Below are 16,848 nucleotides of genomic sequence, written 5' to 3' on the forward strand. Positions count from 1 at the left end.
AAATGGAAAAGGTTCCAGTTTCAGGTCGAAGCAGTATCATTTAGAAATTAGTCTAATTTACATTTGTAAACCGTAAGAAAAAATAGCTACTCGTCAAATTGTTTTCATATTAAAATAAACCACTTTGGTTCCAATCTAATAACAATTCGGGGGGTGAGCTCATGAAAATTTATCAGAGTTTATTTTTGAAATTCTTGTGGGATGAGCGAATTGTTTTCTCCCCAGCTGTACTGAAAACGCTGCTTTCTTGTTCTGAGCTTCCAATTGCAGACATCTTATCACTGGGGCTTTTGCGTAACTGCACCGGAGCGACCCAGAGCTGAAGCGCGTGGGGTGCAGGAAGAGATGTTTCGTGATTCACAGGCTTTGCAGGATCACCTCTTCTCTTTTTCACGCGGGATCTCTCACAGGGGGGAAATACAGAGCAGGCGAACAGCAGAGATTCCTGTGCTTTATTCCCCTTCAGCAGGAAAGCCCATAGGAAAGGGCTGTCAGGTGTAATACTTTGGACTATATTGCATTATTTCCAGAATCCACGCTTTGCTTCTAAACTGCTGAATAAAAGAAAAAACAAAAAACTCCCTTTTTTTTTTTTTTTTTTCTCTTTGATGCAGCAGTGTTATAAATGGAAACATGTAAACGAATTCCCTCGCTAGCTGGGTAATAAATCAATTCCTGTTCTCGAGCAGTGGAATGTGAAATATCACTCATTGTCCCACACTCCGGGACAGCTTTGCGTGAAGGTCATATTCACCCGTATTTAAGGAGCCTGCAGGGAGCAATATGAAAAGTCATTGTGTGCTCTCTTCTTTCTATTTTTAGCGCTTGTTAGAGAGATCAATTTTAGTTAACTGCAGTGGCGGTTTTAAAATAGGGTTGCAGTTCTCAGTTGTGCATTTACTATGTTTAGAATTTCATTGAAAAACAAATCCCACCAAAACTGATTTCTCGGTATCGCATCAGTAAAACTCGCTGCTGTACATCAAATAACATTAGCCTCAGGTAAATTGGATTTTTTTTTTTTTCGTTCAAAAAGCACAATAGAAAAATGTAACTCTGGCTTAACAGCTATCAAAAAATACTCGCTGGCACAGCTGTTTACAGAACTCTGAATGTTAGAGCCTGACTTCTGTGTCATTAACTTGCGAGGAATCTTTGCTATATTAAATACACTTATTTGGGAAGATTAATATCCGAAGACCAGGAAAACTCATTTGAGAATGTAAATAGTGAACAGTTTCTTTGCCTGTCCTCAGTACAAGGTGAGTTTTACCAACCTGCTTCGCTGGGAATGTGAGATACACCGCTTTGACGCAGACCCACGCTACCTTCCTCTCCACGAACTCAGGTCATCTCCTTTCACAGTACACTGCCGTAATCATCAGAGCCACAAAATTAGACTAAAACTGTCCCTGGGAGCAAAGGCTGGGAAACTCGCTCCAGAGTAAAATGAGTCGAGAGGACGCCACAAAGATGATCCAAGGGCTGGAGCAGCTCTGCTGTGAGGACAGGCTGAGAGAGTTGTGGGTGTTCAGCCTGGAGAAGAGAAGGCTCCGGGGACACCTTATAGTGGTCTTTCAGTACCTAAAGGGGGCCTAGAGGACAGACGGGGAGGGACTTGTTATCAGGGAGTGGAGCGATAGGATGAAGGGTAACGGTTTTAAACTGAAGGAGGGGAGATTTAGATCAGATATTAGGAAGAAATTCTTTACTCTGAGGGTGGTGAGACACTGGAACAGGCTGCCCAGGGAAGTTCTGGATGCCCCATCCCTGGAGGTGTTCAGGGCCAGGCTGGATGGGGCTCGGAGCAGCCTGGGCTGGTGGGAGGTGTCCCTGCCCAGGGCAGGGAGGTGGGACTGGATGATCTTTAAGGTCCCTTCCAACCCAAACCGTTCTGTGATTCTGTGATTCTATGAACCGGCCAGAAGGTACTTAACAGATTTGCTGTGTGTTGTCTTTCTCCAGGCTCAGTTTTGGGATGGGTATTATTTGGTTTTTTGCAGCCTTGTGGCTGCAGCAATGCCTGTCTGGCAGCTCAGGGCTCTGACGGGGAAGATTTCTTTTTGCTGTGCACAAAAGGGAGCTGGGTCTTGGTCCTTCGACATTAAATTGAGATCGGTGAGGGTGCATTTATTTCTTAGAGAAGACCGTGGCATATTTAATTAATTTTCTGGTTGATTGATGTGTATTCTCACTTTCTGCAGATGCAGAAACAGAGCTTTAAGCGAGGCATGAACAGAACGCCGTAGACCAGTCAGAGCCAGGAGCTGTGACTGTGCCTGGTTCTGACCACCAGCCTACCGTTTTTTCAATATATTGCAAAAAAAAGAAGTGCGATCATTAATCTCTTTGATGAAAAACACTTTCACTGTCAAGAGAAACTTCCAGTAGTTTAAAATACTGATGAAGATAAAGGCATCGCGCTGAACTAGGGTGGTAGTTTGGCTGTTTGCCTGTGTCTCTGCCTGGCCTGACTCGGACCTAACCTTCCTACAGGAACGCTTGCAACCTGCCAAGCTCTTGTCTAGTCTTAGGCCCTCGCGTCTTCTCCATAACATTTTGTCAGGTCTTAGTTTCATCCCACTGAGGAATGGAGGAAATAATTTTATATGAGAAATGTTTGTAAGGGGGAGGGAGAATCTCTGTGTCTCAGCTCCGCGTATACAGCAGAGCTGCTCCTCTCAAAGCAAAGGCAGCTATGTTTGCTCTGCCATTCGTTAGTGCGGCAGTTTACAAACCATCACCATCTTCCTGGCATTAGAGTTAAGTCCAAATTTTCTGGAAAGCAGTCCTGCCCCCCTCCCTCTCTGCCCCTCAACCTGAATATTTCTTCCCTCCTTCCCCCATTGCCTCTTTCAAACCTGTTACCCCAATTTCTGCTCGACAAACTGCCCTCTACTCCCTCACTTTCTAACTCCTTGCTCTTCAGAGTGCCTTTCCCCAGGTTCCCAAGTGCCGCCTTGACCTTCCCTTGCCAATCTCAACCCCTGCCCGCTGCCCACACAGCAGTTGCCCGGACAAATTGCCTTTCTCCTGTGGCTTTGATTCACGGATCACGGCTCCGCTGTTGAGATCTGCGCTGTACAATAACACGCAATATAGGGCAGGGTCCCGAGCGCTTAACTATGCTCCATGCGCTCCCAGTGTGACTTTGCCCTCTGGCAGTTAGCGCTCGCCCACGCAATTTCAGGCACTATTTGAAAACCAATGCAGGCTGGGCACCATCTCCAGTAGCCCACGTCATAGAACCATAGAATTGCCTAGCTTGGAAGGGACCTTTCAGATCATCGACTCCAACCATCAACCTAACTCTGACAAAACCCATCACTAACCCATATCTCTAAGCGCTGTGTCGACCTGTCTTTTAAACACCTCCAGGGACGGCGCCTCAGACGCTTCCCTGGGCAGCCTGTTCCAATGCTTAATAACACTTTCAGTGTAAAAATTTTACCTAAAATATAGAGAAGTTTGTGCCAGTTTCAGTTCTCTCCACGTTTCCCTGTCCTTCACCAGCATTCCAGCAGCTCCAGGTCACGTGAAATACATTTTTCACATTATGAAAGCACCATTCTGAAGTGTTACGTGCGATGGCTCTTAGGTCCAGAGTGGTACCTCTTGGGACACAAAGGAGACCCTGCAGCAGCCTGTGCCACTTGGCTGCTGGCTCTGCCAATGGTTAGTGGTGAGAGGAGGGGTTGGGTCGGGGTTTCGTTTTTGTCTCTGAGCAATTCAGATGTTCCTGCCGTGCTCTGGCTGGGCTTCTTGAGGAGGATGCGTAGCTCCTGGCGCTGCTCCGCCCTGGGCTTGGCTCACCCTTGCGCTGGGAAGGAGAAAACGGGAAAGAGCGGGACCCTGCCCAGTAAACGCTGCACACGGGGATTTCAAACCATGTCTCCCACGGCAAGTCTTCTGTGCCCGGGTGTTTTCAAACTCTTACATTTGTTCTCACTGATCAGAAGGAAATATTAAATACTTTATAGGACTCACAGAGAGGATTAAAAGGGGGTGGATGGGCAGGCAGATGGGTGATAGAATTTTCCATCTCTGTCCCTCCTCTCCCCTCTGTTCTGTGGCCGCTTCTGCCCTTGCCGGGGGCAGGGTACACGGAGCTGCTGGGTGTAGAAAACTTTCCCTCTGCCTGGTCCCGCTGGCCAGGAGAGATTCTCCTGCAACATCAGTCATGGGCTTCCAGAGAGCAACTGCTCCACCTTGCATCTGGCAGATCCACGCAGCAGAGGTATCATACAGGATGGATTGTGGTATCTCGTCCAGCATAAACACGCACCCAAACAAAGGACCACCCGTTATTTGCACCGTATTATTTGTAAAGCACTTGGATGAGGGGACTGTAAGTGGAAGGTGGTTTTATGATGCTAATGACACGTTTAACGTGGAACGGACAGCTCTGAACCCATTAACCTTTGATCATGAGTCAGAATCAGGGATGAGGTAGCTGCACAGCATCATTAACATTTCTTCATTATTAATTAAGCGTATGACCGTACTCTTTGCTGGACAAAAGAGCCTTATTAGACAAGAGATGCACCATCAGAGAAAGGTCATAGCACTGATTCACAAAGGGCTAGAAAATCACATGCTATTATTTTTAATTCTGACATATCCTCAGTTGCTTTTGTGCCGTTGCTGTGGTCGTCTTCCCTGCGTCACCTGAGGCTGTGGGTTTGCTTGTGGCTCATGCGGTCACCAAGTGACATGATGTGCCAAGTGACATAAAAGCAGCTGGGCCCGTTGTTGAATGGTGAAATTTCACATTCCTGTTTCTTTTCTGATGCGAAGCAACCAGATAGAGGAACGTCGCTGCTATTTTCATGGGTTTGTTAGGAATATTTTCTGACGAATCTATGTGGTGGAGGTGCCGCAGCTTAATTCTTCCCTGCATTATATCCTGGAGGCAGAATTTAGATGTTCGAACATATTTGATAAGCTTGCAGATATTTTTCTGAGTCATTTTATGTGAGTTTCTGTTGTTATCTCAGCTTATTGCGAATGTTTAAACAACTTATTATTGAGGGATAGAGATAGCCCAAAGACTGCTGGAGGAGAAGGACACCTCTCCCCAGGAATCCTTTGGCTCAACCCGTAAGAGCTCTCGGGGCAAGCGGGAGGAGCGGGAGCGGTGGGGCAGTGTAGGGCCTGGGAAGGCACAGGAGGCAGCATCAGAGGCAGCTGAATGAAATAACTGCACAAATGCTGGACTGACATTAACTACAGAAGCTGGTGAGTCTTAACTACGGTAACTCGACTTGCTATTCTTAGCTTGGGCCAGCCTGTGTCTTGTAAACGTAACTTGATTGCAGCGATTCAACCATTACTCCACGAGCTTCACGGCTGCGGATTTAGCTCAGTTTTTTATTTTTTTGAGGTATTGTATAAGAGGAAAGAAAAAAAAACATAGAAAAAAGCAGAAGGGAAGGGGTAATCTGGCTGTATCTGCTGGATTTTCATTTTGTACTTACTACCTTAGTATTTTTCCGCAAACAACCGTCAGATTTAGGAACAAGATACAGCCGTATAAAACCCCCACAGTCACCGCTGTCCTGTTCCTAGCTCAGCCATAAAAAGGTTTTCTGCAGTTTGAGCCACAGTTCTGCAGGCATGAATAATCGTGAGTACAGAACTGAGTCTGCAGCTCATTTATGCTCAGAAATAACTCTGTGCCTTAAAAACCTAATTTATGAGTGCATCACATTTTGATTTGCAAAGTGACATTAATTGCTGTTGCAGTTACTTCTGCTAGAGGCATCTGAATATTTTTTTCCTCGTGTCTGTACTTATTTCCACTGTTCGTTTTCAGTGGAAAGAGTCCTTCTGGGAAGGATTTTGCACGGTAGAAGAATGTGGCATTTGAACCGGGATTATTACCTTTTTAAGAGGGCAGTGAATCTGATTTACTTCGTGGTGCTGGCGTAGGAGGACGGGGCCCGGCGCTGCGTGTGCGCGGGGCTGCGGAGCTGCTCGTAGCTGACAGTGACCAATGTCGCCTTCGGTGCTGGTTGGCAGCATTGACGTCAGCCCGTAGCTGAGAAATTAGCTGAAGCCCACAGGGAAAATAAGCAAAGAAAAACCATATAATTTCTCGATGCAGCACAACCAAGCTATTTCTCCTTTTACATTCTAGCCTATCAGCAGGACCTGTAACGCTTTGCTCAATTTGGATTCAGAGGGAAGGTTGCCAAAAATAGAGCAGTTAAATGTCAACATTAATGGTATCACAGCAGTAAAATATTTCTCACAGCAAGATGCCTGACTTAGAGCTGTTATTCACTAGTTGCCTCCTATTTTTTAGGCAAAAATGCAGCACGTCCTCTAGTCCCAAGCCACCCAGTCTTATTTGGACCAAGAATTTGTCAGCACAAATAGCACGTGATCACAGTCCCAGAACCGCGTGTGCTAACGCAGGGCCGAACCTGCAGCCCCTTCCCCGCATGAATTACTCTGCCGCAAAACTGCTAAGAAATAAAAATCCAAATCAGTAACAGAAGCAAACTGCACGTGCTCTGAGGCAGGGACTGCCATTTCACTGTCATCACACAACACCTACCCCAGCCAGGTTCCGCCTACGATGCGCTTAGGAGCTGCTGCAGCACCAGTAGAGGTCAGCGAGGTATACTGGGACCTCACCTCCCTCGTCTCGCAATATTTTGCAGGCAAAAATGCAGTGGTTCTGGAGCAATCTTACGAACAAAAAACCAAACTATCAGGTGTGCGTGTGGTCACTGCAAGCCTATTTTAATTTAACAGAGATGAGAGTGATGACAAATAGTCCAAAGCGGGGGACAGCGCGTTATCTGGAATGGTTTTTAGTTTCTAGGGCTCCTGATGGGTGTTTGTCACTTCTGAAAGACCAACTCATCCTATCAGAAATGTCACCATTGAGACTTTCTCCCTTTACAGTCTTAAATTAATTCCTTGTAATTTAATATCCAATGCCTATTTACATCCTGCATACGATGCAAAACACATGTAGTGCCAACAGACTGAATGCAGGAGGAAAAGTCCTGTGTCTGGTCCTGATTTTCGTCTGTTTGCTTGTGGACTCTTGCAGGTAATCACCCAGGCCATGCTCATCTTCCTCGCAGGAGCACTGGGTGGAGACTTAAATAAGGAACGTACATCGTTAGAAAATCTAATGTGCTGTTTAAAGGTTTAGCCTGCTAGTGAGCATTTATAGGCTGTTCTCTGTAATCTCATCGGTAGAGGCAGAATTTGTTACAGCCCCAACTAAAGAGCTTTGAGTCTCAAAATCCTTCTGGAGCAGATATATGTTTTGGTTTTGGTTTTGGTTTTTTTTTTTCATTTCTGGAGCAATTGGACCAAGTGTTGATGTCTGGAAGTGACAAGTTGCAAAATCTAGTGGACTTCAAGTGGGACTGGAGCCACCTAGACTGAAAGAAAACAAACAAACAAAAGACTAGCCCCAGCCCAAGAGGTGTGACATGACTTCAGACCAGATGTTTGTTAGGTTGGGTTCCAGTCCCTCTTCTTAACCAGGAACTTGTGTGTTGTCTCTCCTCTTTGTACTCGTTTTTGGTTTTTTAGCACTGCCGGCCACTAGTATTGGTGCAAAACACCATTATAATAGACACCAGTGTATTTTATTCTGCTTTACAGACCAACGGCTGCCCCCGGGGGCAGGATCCCCAGAATCGGTTGTGACAGCTGATGGAGTCTACTCATGCTTGCCTTCACCTTTATTTAGGACCAGGACACACTCATCTGCCCCATCCAGGTGCAGGAGTATTCTGCATCCAAGAGTGCCGTGGTCAGACGGTCATCCTTTGATCTATTTTTTTTCTGCTTCCAGGAGAGAAATACGAGCTGCATGCAGGAACGGAGTCCACTCCCAGTGTGGTGGTGCATGTCTGCGACAGCGACATGGAAGAAGACGAGGACCCAAAGAATTCTCCAAAGCCAAAAATCATTCAAACTCGGCGCCCTGGTCTGCCACCTCCTGTATCTAACTGAGCCTCTCCGGCAGAAGCAGCACTTCTCTCCTCCAGCACAGCTCTTGGTTTTTGTTTGCTTTGTTTTGTTGAAAGGCTGCCATTGCCTTTTGAGTACCAGGACATTAAACTCATTGAAATCCCTTCACAGTAATCAAGCCTATGTGATAAAAGGGCTAGGAAAAAAAAGATCTTTGTATATGTAACCATATCACACACCAACTAATAGATTTTTCTGGCAAGGACAAAACCAGGCTGAAGAAACAAGGGAGGGTTTCAGTCTGAGGGTCTTCTCACAGCTGTAATTTGCATGCTGAAACACCGCTACCAGAGGGGTCGTTCAGGGTGGGCAATTAGGCCGACATCAGGCTTGATATTCAAACTCTCACAATATTTGCTAGCACCCTTCATCAAGCAGCCAGCTCCTCTGCCCTCCTCAGTTCCCCAGAAGACCTTAGTCTTTTTTTTTTTTTCCTTTTCTTTTTTTTTTAAAGCGGGGGCATGTGTTGTTTTTTCTCTACTATAGTAGCTTGGTGGCCTTTTTATTCCCCCTGGAATTTTCTTTCAGGAATACTATCTTTGCAACATTTTCAGAAACAGCAGAAAAAACATCCCCTTCCACCAACAGGTGTAGAGTGCACTGGTCCTTAGTGGTGGCCGGGACGCGAGACAGAGCTCTCTCCGCTGAGGGCAGAGGCGGCACCTTGCTGGAGGGTCTGGTGTCTTTCCATCTTTCTCTCTAAGGAGGAGGGAGCCAGAATATCAGTAGGGTTTGTCATTTTATCTTCCATAAAGGTGTGAGCAGCACTTTCTCTTGAGTCTAAGAAAGAGAAGCTGAAGGACTGCTCATTTAAGATGGGGTTTGTTGCCCTCTGTCCCAGCTGTAAGTTCTAGTGAGGACGCGGGCTGAATGCCTTCCTAGCGGTGTGTTGAATAGCCCTGACACTGTTAGTAGTTACTTGCACATCCCGAATATTCACACCTTTTCCCTCCCCACTTCCTGCGCTTTAAAGCCCTTTTTGAGCTGTATGCAGTTTGGGTTTGTGGAGGTGAGGAGAGGTTACTTGGTGTTCTTTTGTTGTTGGTTTTTTTTTTTTCCTTTTCTTTTTCCTTTTTTTTTTTTTTTGGTAGGCCAAAGAAAACAGGACCATAATTACACACTTGAAATTAGACTGCATGCAACTGAATCCCCTTTTTTCACTCTGTCCCGCATGTTTCTTTCACTTGCAATGTATACTGGGTTACAAAAATTGTTCTGTGTTTTCATCATGGCTGACAGCAGACAGATACCGGGTTCCCTGTCTGGCAGACCGTCCGTGATGATTTTTTTTATGCGTACTTGTCATTTTGAGAACATATTTTCTAGGCATTTGAGCTCAGATTTTGCATATATTTAAGCATGCGCTTAATTTATGCACATGAGTAGTTCCACTGAAATTAATACTGCAGAAAACTGAGCATATGCGTAAGATACGGTGGGATTTTTAAGCTAATTAGCTGCAGCTGTACTCCCAAAAGTGACTATAAAATGGCACAGTGAGATTCCAGAGTTTAAAATCCTTTACAAGTTAAAAATAAGTAAATACCTCTTGGAAGCTCATTCTAGGATCTGAAAAGTCGGCTTAGGTTCTGTAATCGAGATTTTTGTCATAAAACCTAATGATCTGGTTCCTGAGGGAGGGTTCCATTCCACCCTTAGTTAGCAGTGAGGCTACAGGCTTCAGCAGAGTCCAGTCCCCCTTGCTCCGGGGTACCGGCTCTGCGGGAATTCCAGGAAGAAAAGCACGTCGCTTTGTCGGTGAAGATGGGAGATGCCATTCTCAACGTGCTTGGTGAGGACATTCTAAGAATGAGGACTTGCCGTTCTCATATAGTTCATTCCCTGACCACCACTGTCCCCTGATATTCCTGTTGAGACGTAGGGATTTACTTAGCATCTATCTATAACGTGATACTTGTTACTGCATTACTGACATCGTCGTGCACGTGTTACACTAATAGAGGCACGTTAAATACAGCAGAGACTGAACAAAAAACGGGGCTTTCGTATCCTCATGATATCTGTGTAAAGTTGTCTTAAAGTAACTCCTTAGCGGTTTCCCTTCAATCATTTTTTTGAGTGATGCATTTAGAATTGGTTTAAATAAATAAATTGTCATTCACTGCCCTAGGACTGTAACCCGATGTTCCTGTTGAAAGCACCATCATAGGCCACCTACAATGTTTCAGGAGTAACACCATGGTCTTTTTTGAGAAGATACAGAACGCTAAGGTCCATGGCATTTAGACCAGTATAAACAGGGAGGGTAAGATTTAAATGCGTAAGAATTTTGTGGTTGATATCTGCTGTATGAAAGAGATTACTGGCCCCATCCTCAACTGATGTAAGCGATCAGAGATATCTCCAATCAAAGCTGATACTCTGGATTTTTTTTACGTGCAAAAGTGTTGGAGGTCGAGTCTAGTCCTTGTACCCCTGTACTCAAACTTTGGAGAGACTTGAACTATGGAGTTTGGCCTCAAATGATGTAAAACTGTTCTGCAAATTAAAGCATTGGATCTTAAGCGTTCTTTCCTCAAAGTGCATTTTCAGACAGATTTAAAACCAGGCCCCATTCAACAACTACTCTTTGTCTTTATAAAAGTATGCCGTACTTCCCGGGAGGGAATGGAACACAGCTCTAGAGTGCAGAAATAGAAACACAGCTACAAACCTGAAAACTCAGAGAAGCCCGTTGTAACTGTGGGCAAAGCTCATATATCACCTTTATAGGATAAAAGATGGTCATCGTAGAAAAATGTTTCATGTATTATGGAATAATGTCCCTATCGTAAAACTAACAGCATTTGTGACTCTCTTAAGAGAACGTGGCACTTTGCTAAAGGCTGGTTCTTGCCTGGCATGGAAGAAAGGCTTCTTTCAAATAATGCTGGCCATCTGGAAGAGTAACTGTCCTATTTAATGCAGTAATTCACAGGCAGAGCCCCTACTTACTTCCGTGGGAGTTTTCTTTTGTGTAGCATCTCCGAGCTCAGTCCCTCTGCCTTGCCCTGTCACGGGGTGTCCGCAGTGCTAACGTAGAGTCTCTCGTGTTGTAAGACTATAAATAAGAATGAAATCCCTGTGTTACAGTTCAGCTCCTGATGCGCAGTGACATAGATGACGTCCTTTTAATTTCCTTTCCGAGGCAGGAGCTCGTGCGAGCGGCTGGCAGCGATACCCTGGGGCCCTCTGCCGAGTGGACCTTGCTCCTGCTGCTGGTTGGAAATTAAAGAAGGAAATCAGGGGAGGACAGTTGCTGTTCCTGTCGCCCACTGCCTGCTTGTCCTTTCTGACCTCTTGAGATACGAAACCAAAAATTTAATGACTTTCCCAAGTACAGTTAAAAGCATGAAAACATTTACAATGCATGGAGAAAAGGTATTTTGGAATCGGCTCTTTTGGAACAAAAGAACAAAGAATTTCTGTGGCCTTGATTTTTGTAATTAAGACAAGGTAGTACAGACGTCCCCCTCCCTAACATACCCATACGCACTCAAGTACGCTTTGTTTTCAGCAAGAAAACATGGAAGGAGCATCCCTTCCTCAGCCATAACAAGACTACAGACATAGTTATTGTAAAATGCTTTAGATTATAAAAATGTGCCCCATAGATAAATTGTTTGACGCTTATTTGATCCCAAACTGGGTGGGATGGGGTGGGTTGTTTTTATTTTGGTCTTTTTTCCCCCCTCCCTCCCATTCAGCAACAGTGAGAAAGCTTTCTGCAAAAAGAAAGGCTTCTTTGTACAGAGTAACGGACTGAACCATCTTGCAAGACTTGATTATAGTGGTACGTCCGAGCACTGTGACAGGTTATGATGTTAGCATTTCCATTATATTGTACATACTTTTCAAATATTCTATTTAGTCATATTTTATAGGAGTATTAAAAAGCTATTGGCTAATTAATCACTTTTACACTTGTATACTTCAGAGCTTAGTTTAAAAAATAAATACGGCAAACAATATTTTTGTGTTCTGCTTGCGTTAGCGTTTTGAAAAGCAACATTTAAAGAGTTAAACTATATTAATGAACTGACTAGTGTGGTATATACCACGGCTCTCTTAACTGGTAGAACTGAAAATGCTTAAATGCGTGACATAGGCCAAACTCTGTTTCAATAGAAATTAGGGGGGAAACCCAGCCCTCTAATTGGCAGGATCTGCCATGTTCCGTTTTAAATTGCTGCAGTTTTGCAGAGTTGTGTGAACTTGCGGTGGTTTGCGGTGGATTTGGTGAGGTGTGCGCAAAAAAGCCCCATACAGCGCAATCCCTGCTGAGCAAAAGCACGTCCCTGGCAGCTGACGTGGTCCTTACTGCGCTTTTAGAATAATGGGTAAATACGGTGGGCATGAGCGCTTGAACAAAACATTGGCACCCAGCCACCATCCAGGCTGGGGAAAACCTTCCGTTAACATGAATTATTACAAAACCTGAAACTAATTGTTTGTAGCCAATTTGTACTGATCTTGCAAAGGATTGGAAACCAGGCGATGAGTGTGCTGATTAACTGTCTTGTGAAATGCTTATATTTGATCACTCGGATCTGCATTTGGAAATTTTTTTTTTTCTGGGGTGCCTGGCATAAAAGACTGAGTTTCTCAAAGGGGTGATTGTTCGTGATTCTAAAAATTAGATCTGCTTAAGAAGTCTGGTTGCAAATGTAACCTCTTGAGCTCACCAATTCCTATTGAAAAGACAGGCCTTAACCTCTGTGTTTTGGTTAGAAAAAGTAGTAATAGTCATTTTCTTACAGAGTACTAGAGCTAAAACGCACTACAGGAGGCCTGAGTTAGTCTTCACTGTTGAGCACAAATGAGCTTTCCCCAACTACAGTCAGGTTCTTCATCTGATCCGACTGAAACGTGGCATTACCTCCACGCCGATTGTGGCTCTTCCTCTTGCTTGGCGTTGGACGCAGCTCCTGGAAATAAGCTTCGAGGCTTCCATGGTAAATGGCAGGGACCTGCACGTCCCAGAGGATCTCAAACTGGTCTTTGGCTGTGCATATAACTTCAATGCGTGCTTAATTTGCACACACAAATAAGCAATATTGATTTATACTGGGCATTTGTGCATGCAAGTGATAACGTGCAACCTAACCCTGCACGGTACTGAATAATGGGAGTCAGCAGTGTTTCTCCCAGCAGCAGCAGGGGCCCGAGGTTTCCATGGCTCGTGCCTTGGTTACTTACAGCGGAAGCTCTCTATGCTTCGTTACTGATCGGCTGGCTATTGCCGTTCCTTGTGCAGCCTCGGGTTTTTGTCCTAAAGAGCTACAATCAAAGCAAGAGAGGTGGTGATTTAAGAAGGAGGCGTTGGAAAGTGCAGAGCAGAGTCCAGCTCTGCAGCTGGGTCTGTAGTCACCAGCTCACTGCTGGGCGGCCCAGCTTCTTAAAATGGATTCAGCAACTCACAGGGGTCGGGTCTTTCAGTCTTTTACTGCCCAATGATGAAAGCTTGAAACGTCAGTTTGGTGGCATCATAGAGAGACGTCTGGAACAGCGTGCTTGAAGTGAAGGCAATACCTGTCATGGATCTGGGGAGCTGGAACAAGCTTTCTATGGGAGAGGGCATTTAAGCAGGGTATTGTGGATATCCTGATTAAAGTTAGTGCTTTCAGATCGCATCCTCTAAAGAACCTTTACTAAATTTATTTTTGTTCCTTCTTTAGTGGTAAACATTTTACCACTAAACATTTAGCCACTTAAGACTTTCTCTCACGTACCAGTCTGAATTTAAGACCTTTGCCTTTCCTTGGTTTCCCTCTGCCTGTGGAATCATATTTAGTTCTGTTTTACCAAAAAAGCAAAATCAGGTATGGATTTGAGTCCCAGACAGACCCTCATTCATACTCATCCTCATGTAATGCTCTTGAATAACTAGTTATGCTAGCAAAAAAACCACGCAAAAATCCAAAGTCTGCTTTTCCCGTTTTAGCACATCTTCTGGGGGGAGTACAGCGGCTTTCAAATGTTCTAGGCTCCTCTTAAAAGGAGATGTTTTTTCTAATGTGAGCTGTGCTCTTTTTTTAAACACATGTAGACTGCGGCATTCGGGGGAAAATGACGAGGAAGTGTTGTAAAAACTCTTTCCCACACATCTATTTGAAGTGCCGGGTGTATTTGCTTTGGCTTGGAGGGGAGCTTGCACTGTTAGAGGTAGAACAGCAGCAGCACTCCAATGGAAGGGCAAGAACCTCCACTGCAGAGATGCTCAAAGGCATTAAAAAAAAAAAAAAAGAAGCCTTAATTCGTCTCTCCCCTTTTGTCAATTTGTTCAGTCGCTACACAGAGATTCTGGGGCTACAGAGTCAGGGGCATCCTCACTCACCTGCGTAAAAGTATCCGGCAAGAAGGATTAAACTTCTCTATTATTATACACCAGAAAGTCAGCCTTGTTTTAACAAATTATTGTAACTGATCATTTATCTAGTATGAGAAAGTTGTGTCTACATTAGTGTCGCACAGATGTGTTCTCCTCGGTTAACAAAGGTAAATGTTTTGAATTCCATTTTAGAGCAGAGTTCTTGTTCAGAAACTTCTGAAAGAAATGCCATCTGTAATGACTGACGGATCCTTAAGTGTCAACTTGGCAAGTTGTCCTACTGTGGGTAGCTGCAGAAGTATTTCATGTATGTTGTTGTAGATTTAAAAAACATTACTCATGTTTTCATTCAAGTGTCTGCATTTCTGACACAGATGTGACATATCTGTATATATTATAAATCAATACTATTTTTAACCACGTATTTTGTACAAATATTCACATTAGCTCTGTACTTCAGTGAAAATCTATTATGGTATTAAACATTTTGGTGGAATTAGCAAACTCCTTGTCCACGCTTTGTTTTCATTTTATAACTGTTTTAAGGACCCCAGCCATTTCTTACATCCAAGACAAATATTATCATTTCCAGCTATTTAGAACGCTGCCTTAAATCCATATACACCTGTACCCTCTAGTGACCAATTCCAGCCACTGCAGAAGCGTGCAGTTCCCAGATCTCTGCATCTGAGTGACGAGAGGCCAAAATTCCAAGTTGAACCAACAGTAAATAGGAGTGTTGTTTTTCCTAGTTAATCAGAGTAACTATTAGCATGAGACAGCACATTGCATCCAACTACAGATTTCAATACACACAGGTGCAAATTCATAACGCCTTTTCTCTTTTTATCCCTTTCTCCAAGGCTTCTGGTGTGGGTCACTGTCAGGAATCGGATGATGAATTTGGTGCTACAGGGATGGTCTAGTTCAGTTTGCTGTGTACAAAAGCCACATCCATATGGCTTCTACCAGTCGCAGCAGCAATCTGTATTTCCTGTTCTGTACTAGTCTCAGTCTCCTACCTCTAAGAAAACAATTAAGAGAGCCTTGTCCTGTACTATAATTCTTACAGCTGGGGTGAGGGGGAGGAAGGTATCACCCTTGCTTAAAAAATTTAGATACGATGACCAGACATTGCCACTACCCCAGGTTTGAGCAAGTCCCTCACTGCACAAGCCTGGCCAGCTCAGCAATCCTAAATTCATGAAGCCAAGCTGTAACTTTACACAAAAAGAAGGAGAGGGAGCCAGAATCTTACCTAGATTACAGCTTCCACACAGGTTGCGCATAACCCTTTTATATCTACTTACTAATATGCACTATGTCGGAGATATGAAGCGTCCGGTAAATTGGCATCAACAAGAAAGGAGGTTCATCCTGTACGGATTAGGGAAAAAAGAAAAAAGAGAGAGAGGAAAAAACCTCCAAATTTTGTTTTCTTTGCATTGTAATACTTGTTAGCACCAGAAGGACACATAAGTTCGGCAGTGCCAGCTATGAAGTGATTAATAAGTAATCCGATGCACCAGTAAAAGCGTAATGGTTTTCTACACTGCCACAAGGTGGGGTAAGGTTTCCGTACACACACAAGGCATGGGCTTTGGACCTGTATGTAGCACAGATCCTCAACTAGTAAAGGTGGGAAACACAGCTCGGACTTCTGTCCCCTTCAGCAGTTCAGTTTCCAGTGAGATGAGGAGGGATAAATGGATTGTCCTCCTCGTTCCAAGGCATGGCTATGGGTCTTGAACATCGCAACGTGGGGAAAAGTACCTGCCAGGGAAAAAAATGGAAAATTTAGAGCCTCAGAACACAAGAGGAGAAAAAAAGCAGAGAGAAAAACACCCAAATCAAAATAAATTTTCCAGGCAAGTGGTGGAATCGCCATCCCTGGAGGTATTTAACAGACAGGTAGATGTGGTGCTGAGGGACACGGTTTAGTGGTGGTTGTGTCAGTGTTAGGCTGATGGTTGGATTCAATGATCTTAAAAGTCCTGTCCAACCTAGACCACTCCATGATCCTGTAACTTTTTTTTAAACCCAAGAAGCACTTGCCAATATCCAGAAAGTTAATTTTGCTCCTTGCCTTTACTGCCAGGTCAAAGCACAGAAGGCCCAGCCTGCGCCCTGTTTCTCGTCTATTTAAAGCAATTCCACCACACACACCGACACCCTTTACACCTTGCCCATCTTTAGGCCTGCCCAGGCGCCCTACGGCAACCCGGGGCTCTCGCCAAGCTCCTCAAGGCGGCAGATAAACCGCCGGGGCCGCCTCCCTCCAGCGCGGGAGGGACGCGGTGCTTCCCCCGGGAGCTGCCTCGGGGGCACCCGGGAAGAGTCACCCACCGCTCACAGCGTTCGTACGACCGACAACACCGACGCCCGCCGCCACCACAGCGGCCTGAGAAGGCCCATCACGGCCGCCCATCACGACGCCACCGCCCCTCACGGCCACCCCTCGCGGCCGCCCCTCACGGAGGCCCCGCCCCTCACGGAGGCCCCGCCCCTCACGG

The 16,848-nt window shown here is 44.9% G+C and overlaps 1 protein-coding gene and 1 long non-coding RNA gene across 2 annotated transcripts in view; one reads left to right on the forward strand and one right to left on the reverse strand.

Moving 5' to 3' along the window:
- The window catches only part of RCAN2 (regulator of calcineurin 2), a 95,783-nt gene extending 84,908 nt beyond the window's left edge, over positions 1–10,875 (forward strand). The window contains exon 5 of the mRNA XM_054195583.1: positions 7,826–10,875. Coding sequence (XP_054051558.1) covers positions 7,826–7,986 — 161 coding nt within the window. The 3' untranslated portion in view covers positions 7,987–10,875. The remainder of the gene's footprint in view (positions 1–7,825) is intronic.
- A 2,557-nt stretch (positions 10,876–13,432) lies between these two features.
- LOC128907127 (uncharacterized) lies at positions 13,433–16,798 on the reverse strand. Its single transcript, XR_008465478.1, has 3 exons — positions 16,682–16,798; positions 15,594–16,108; positions 13,433–13,569 (listed from the first exon to the last, which is right to left on the reverse strand). It is a non-coding gene; the product is annotated as an uncharacterized LOC128907127 (long non-coding RNA).
- Positions 16,799–16,848: the final 50 nt, after the last annotated feature.

This window comes from Rissa tridactyla, chromosome 3, assembly GCF_028500815.1.
Source record: "Rissa tridactyla isolate bRisTri1 chromosome 3, bRisTri1.patW.cur.20221130, whole genome shotgun sequence".
Taxonomy (NCBI): domain Eukaryota; kingdom Metazoa; phylum Chordata; class Aves; order Charadriiformes; family Laridae; genus Rissa; species Rissa tridactyla.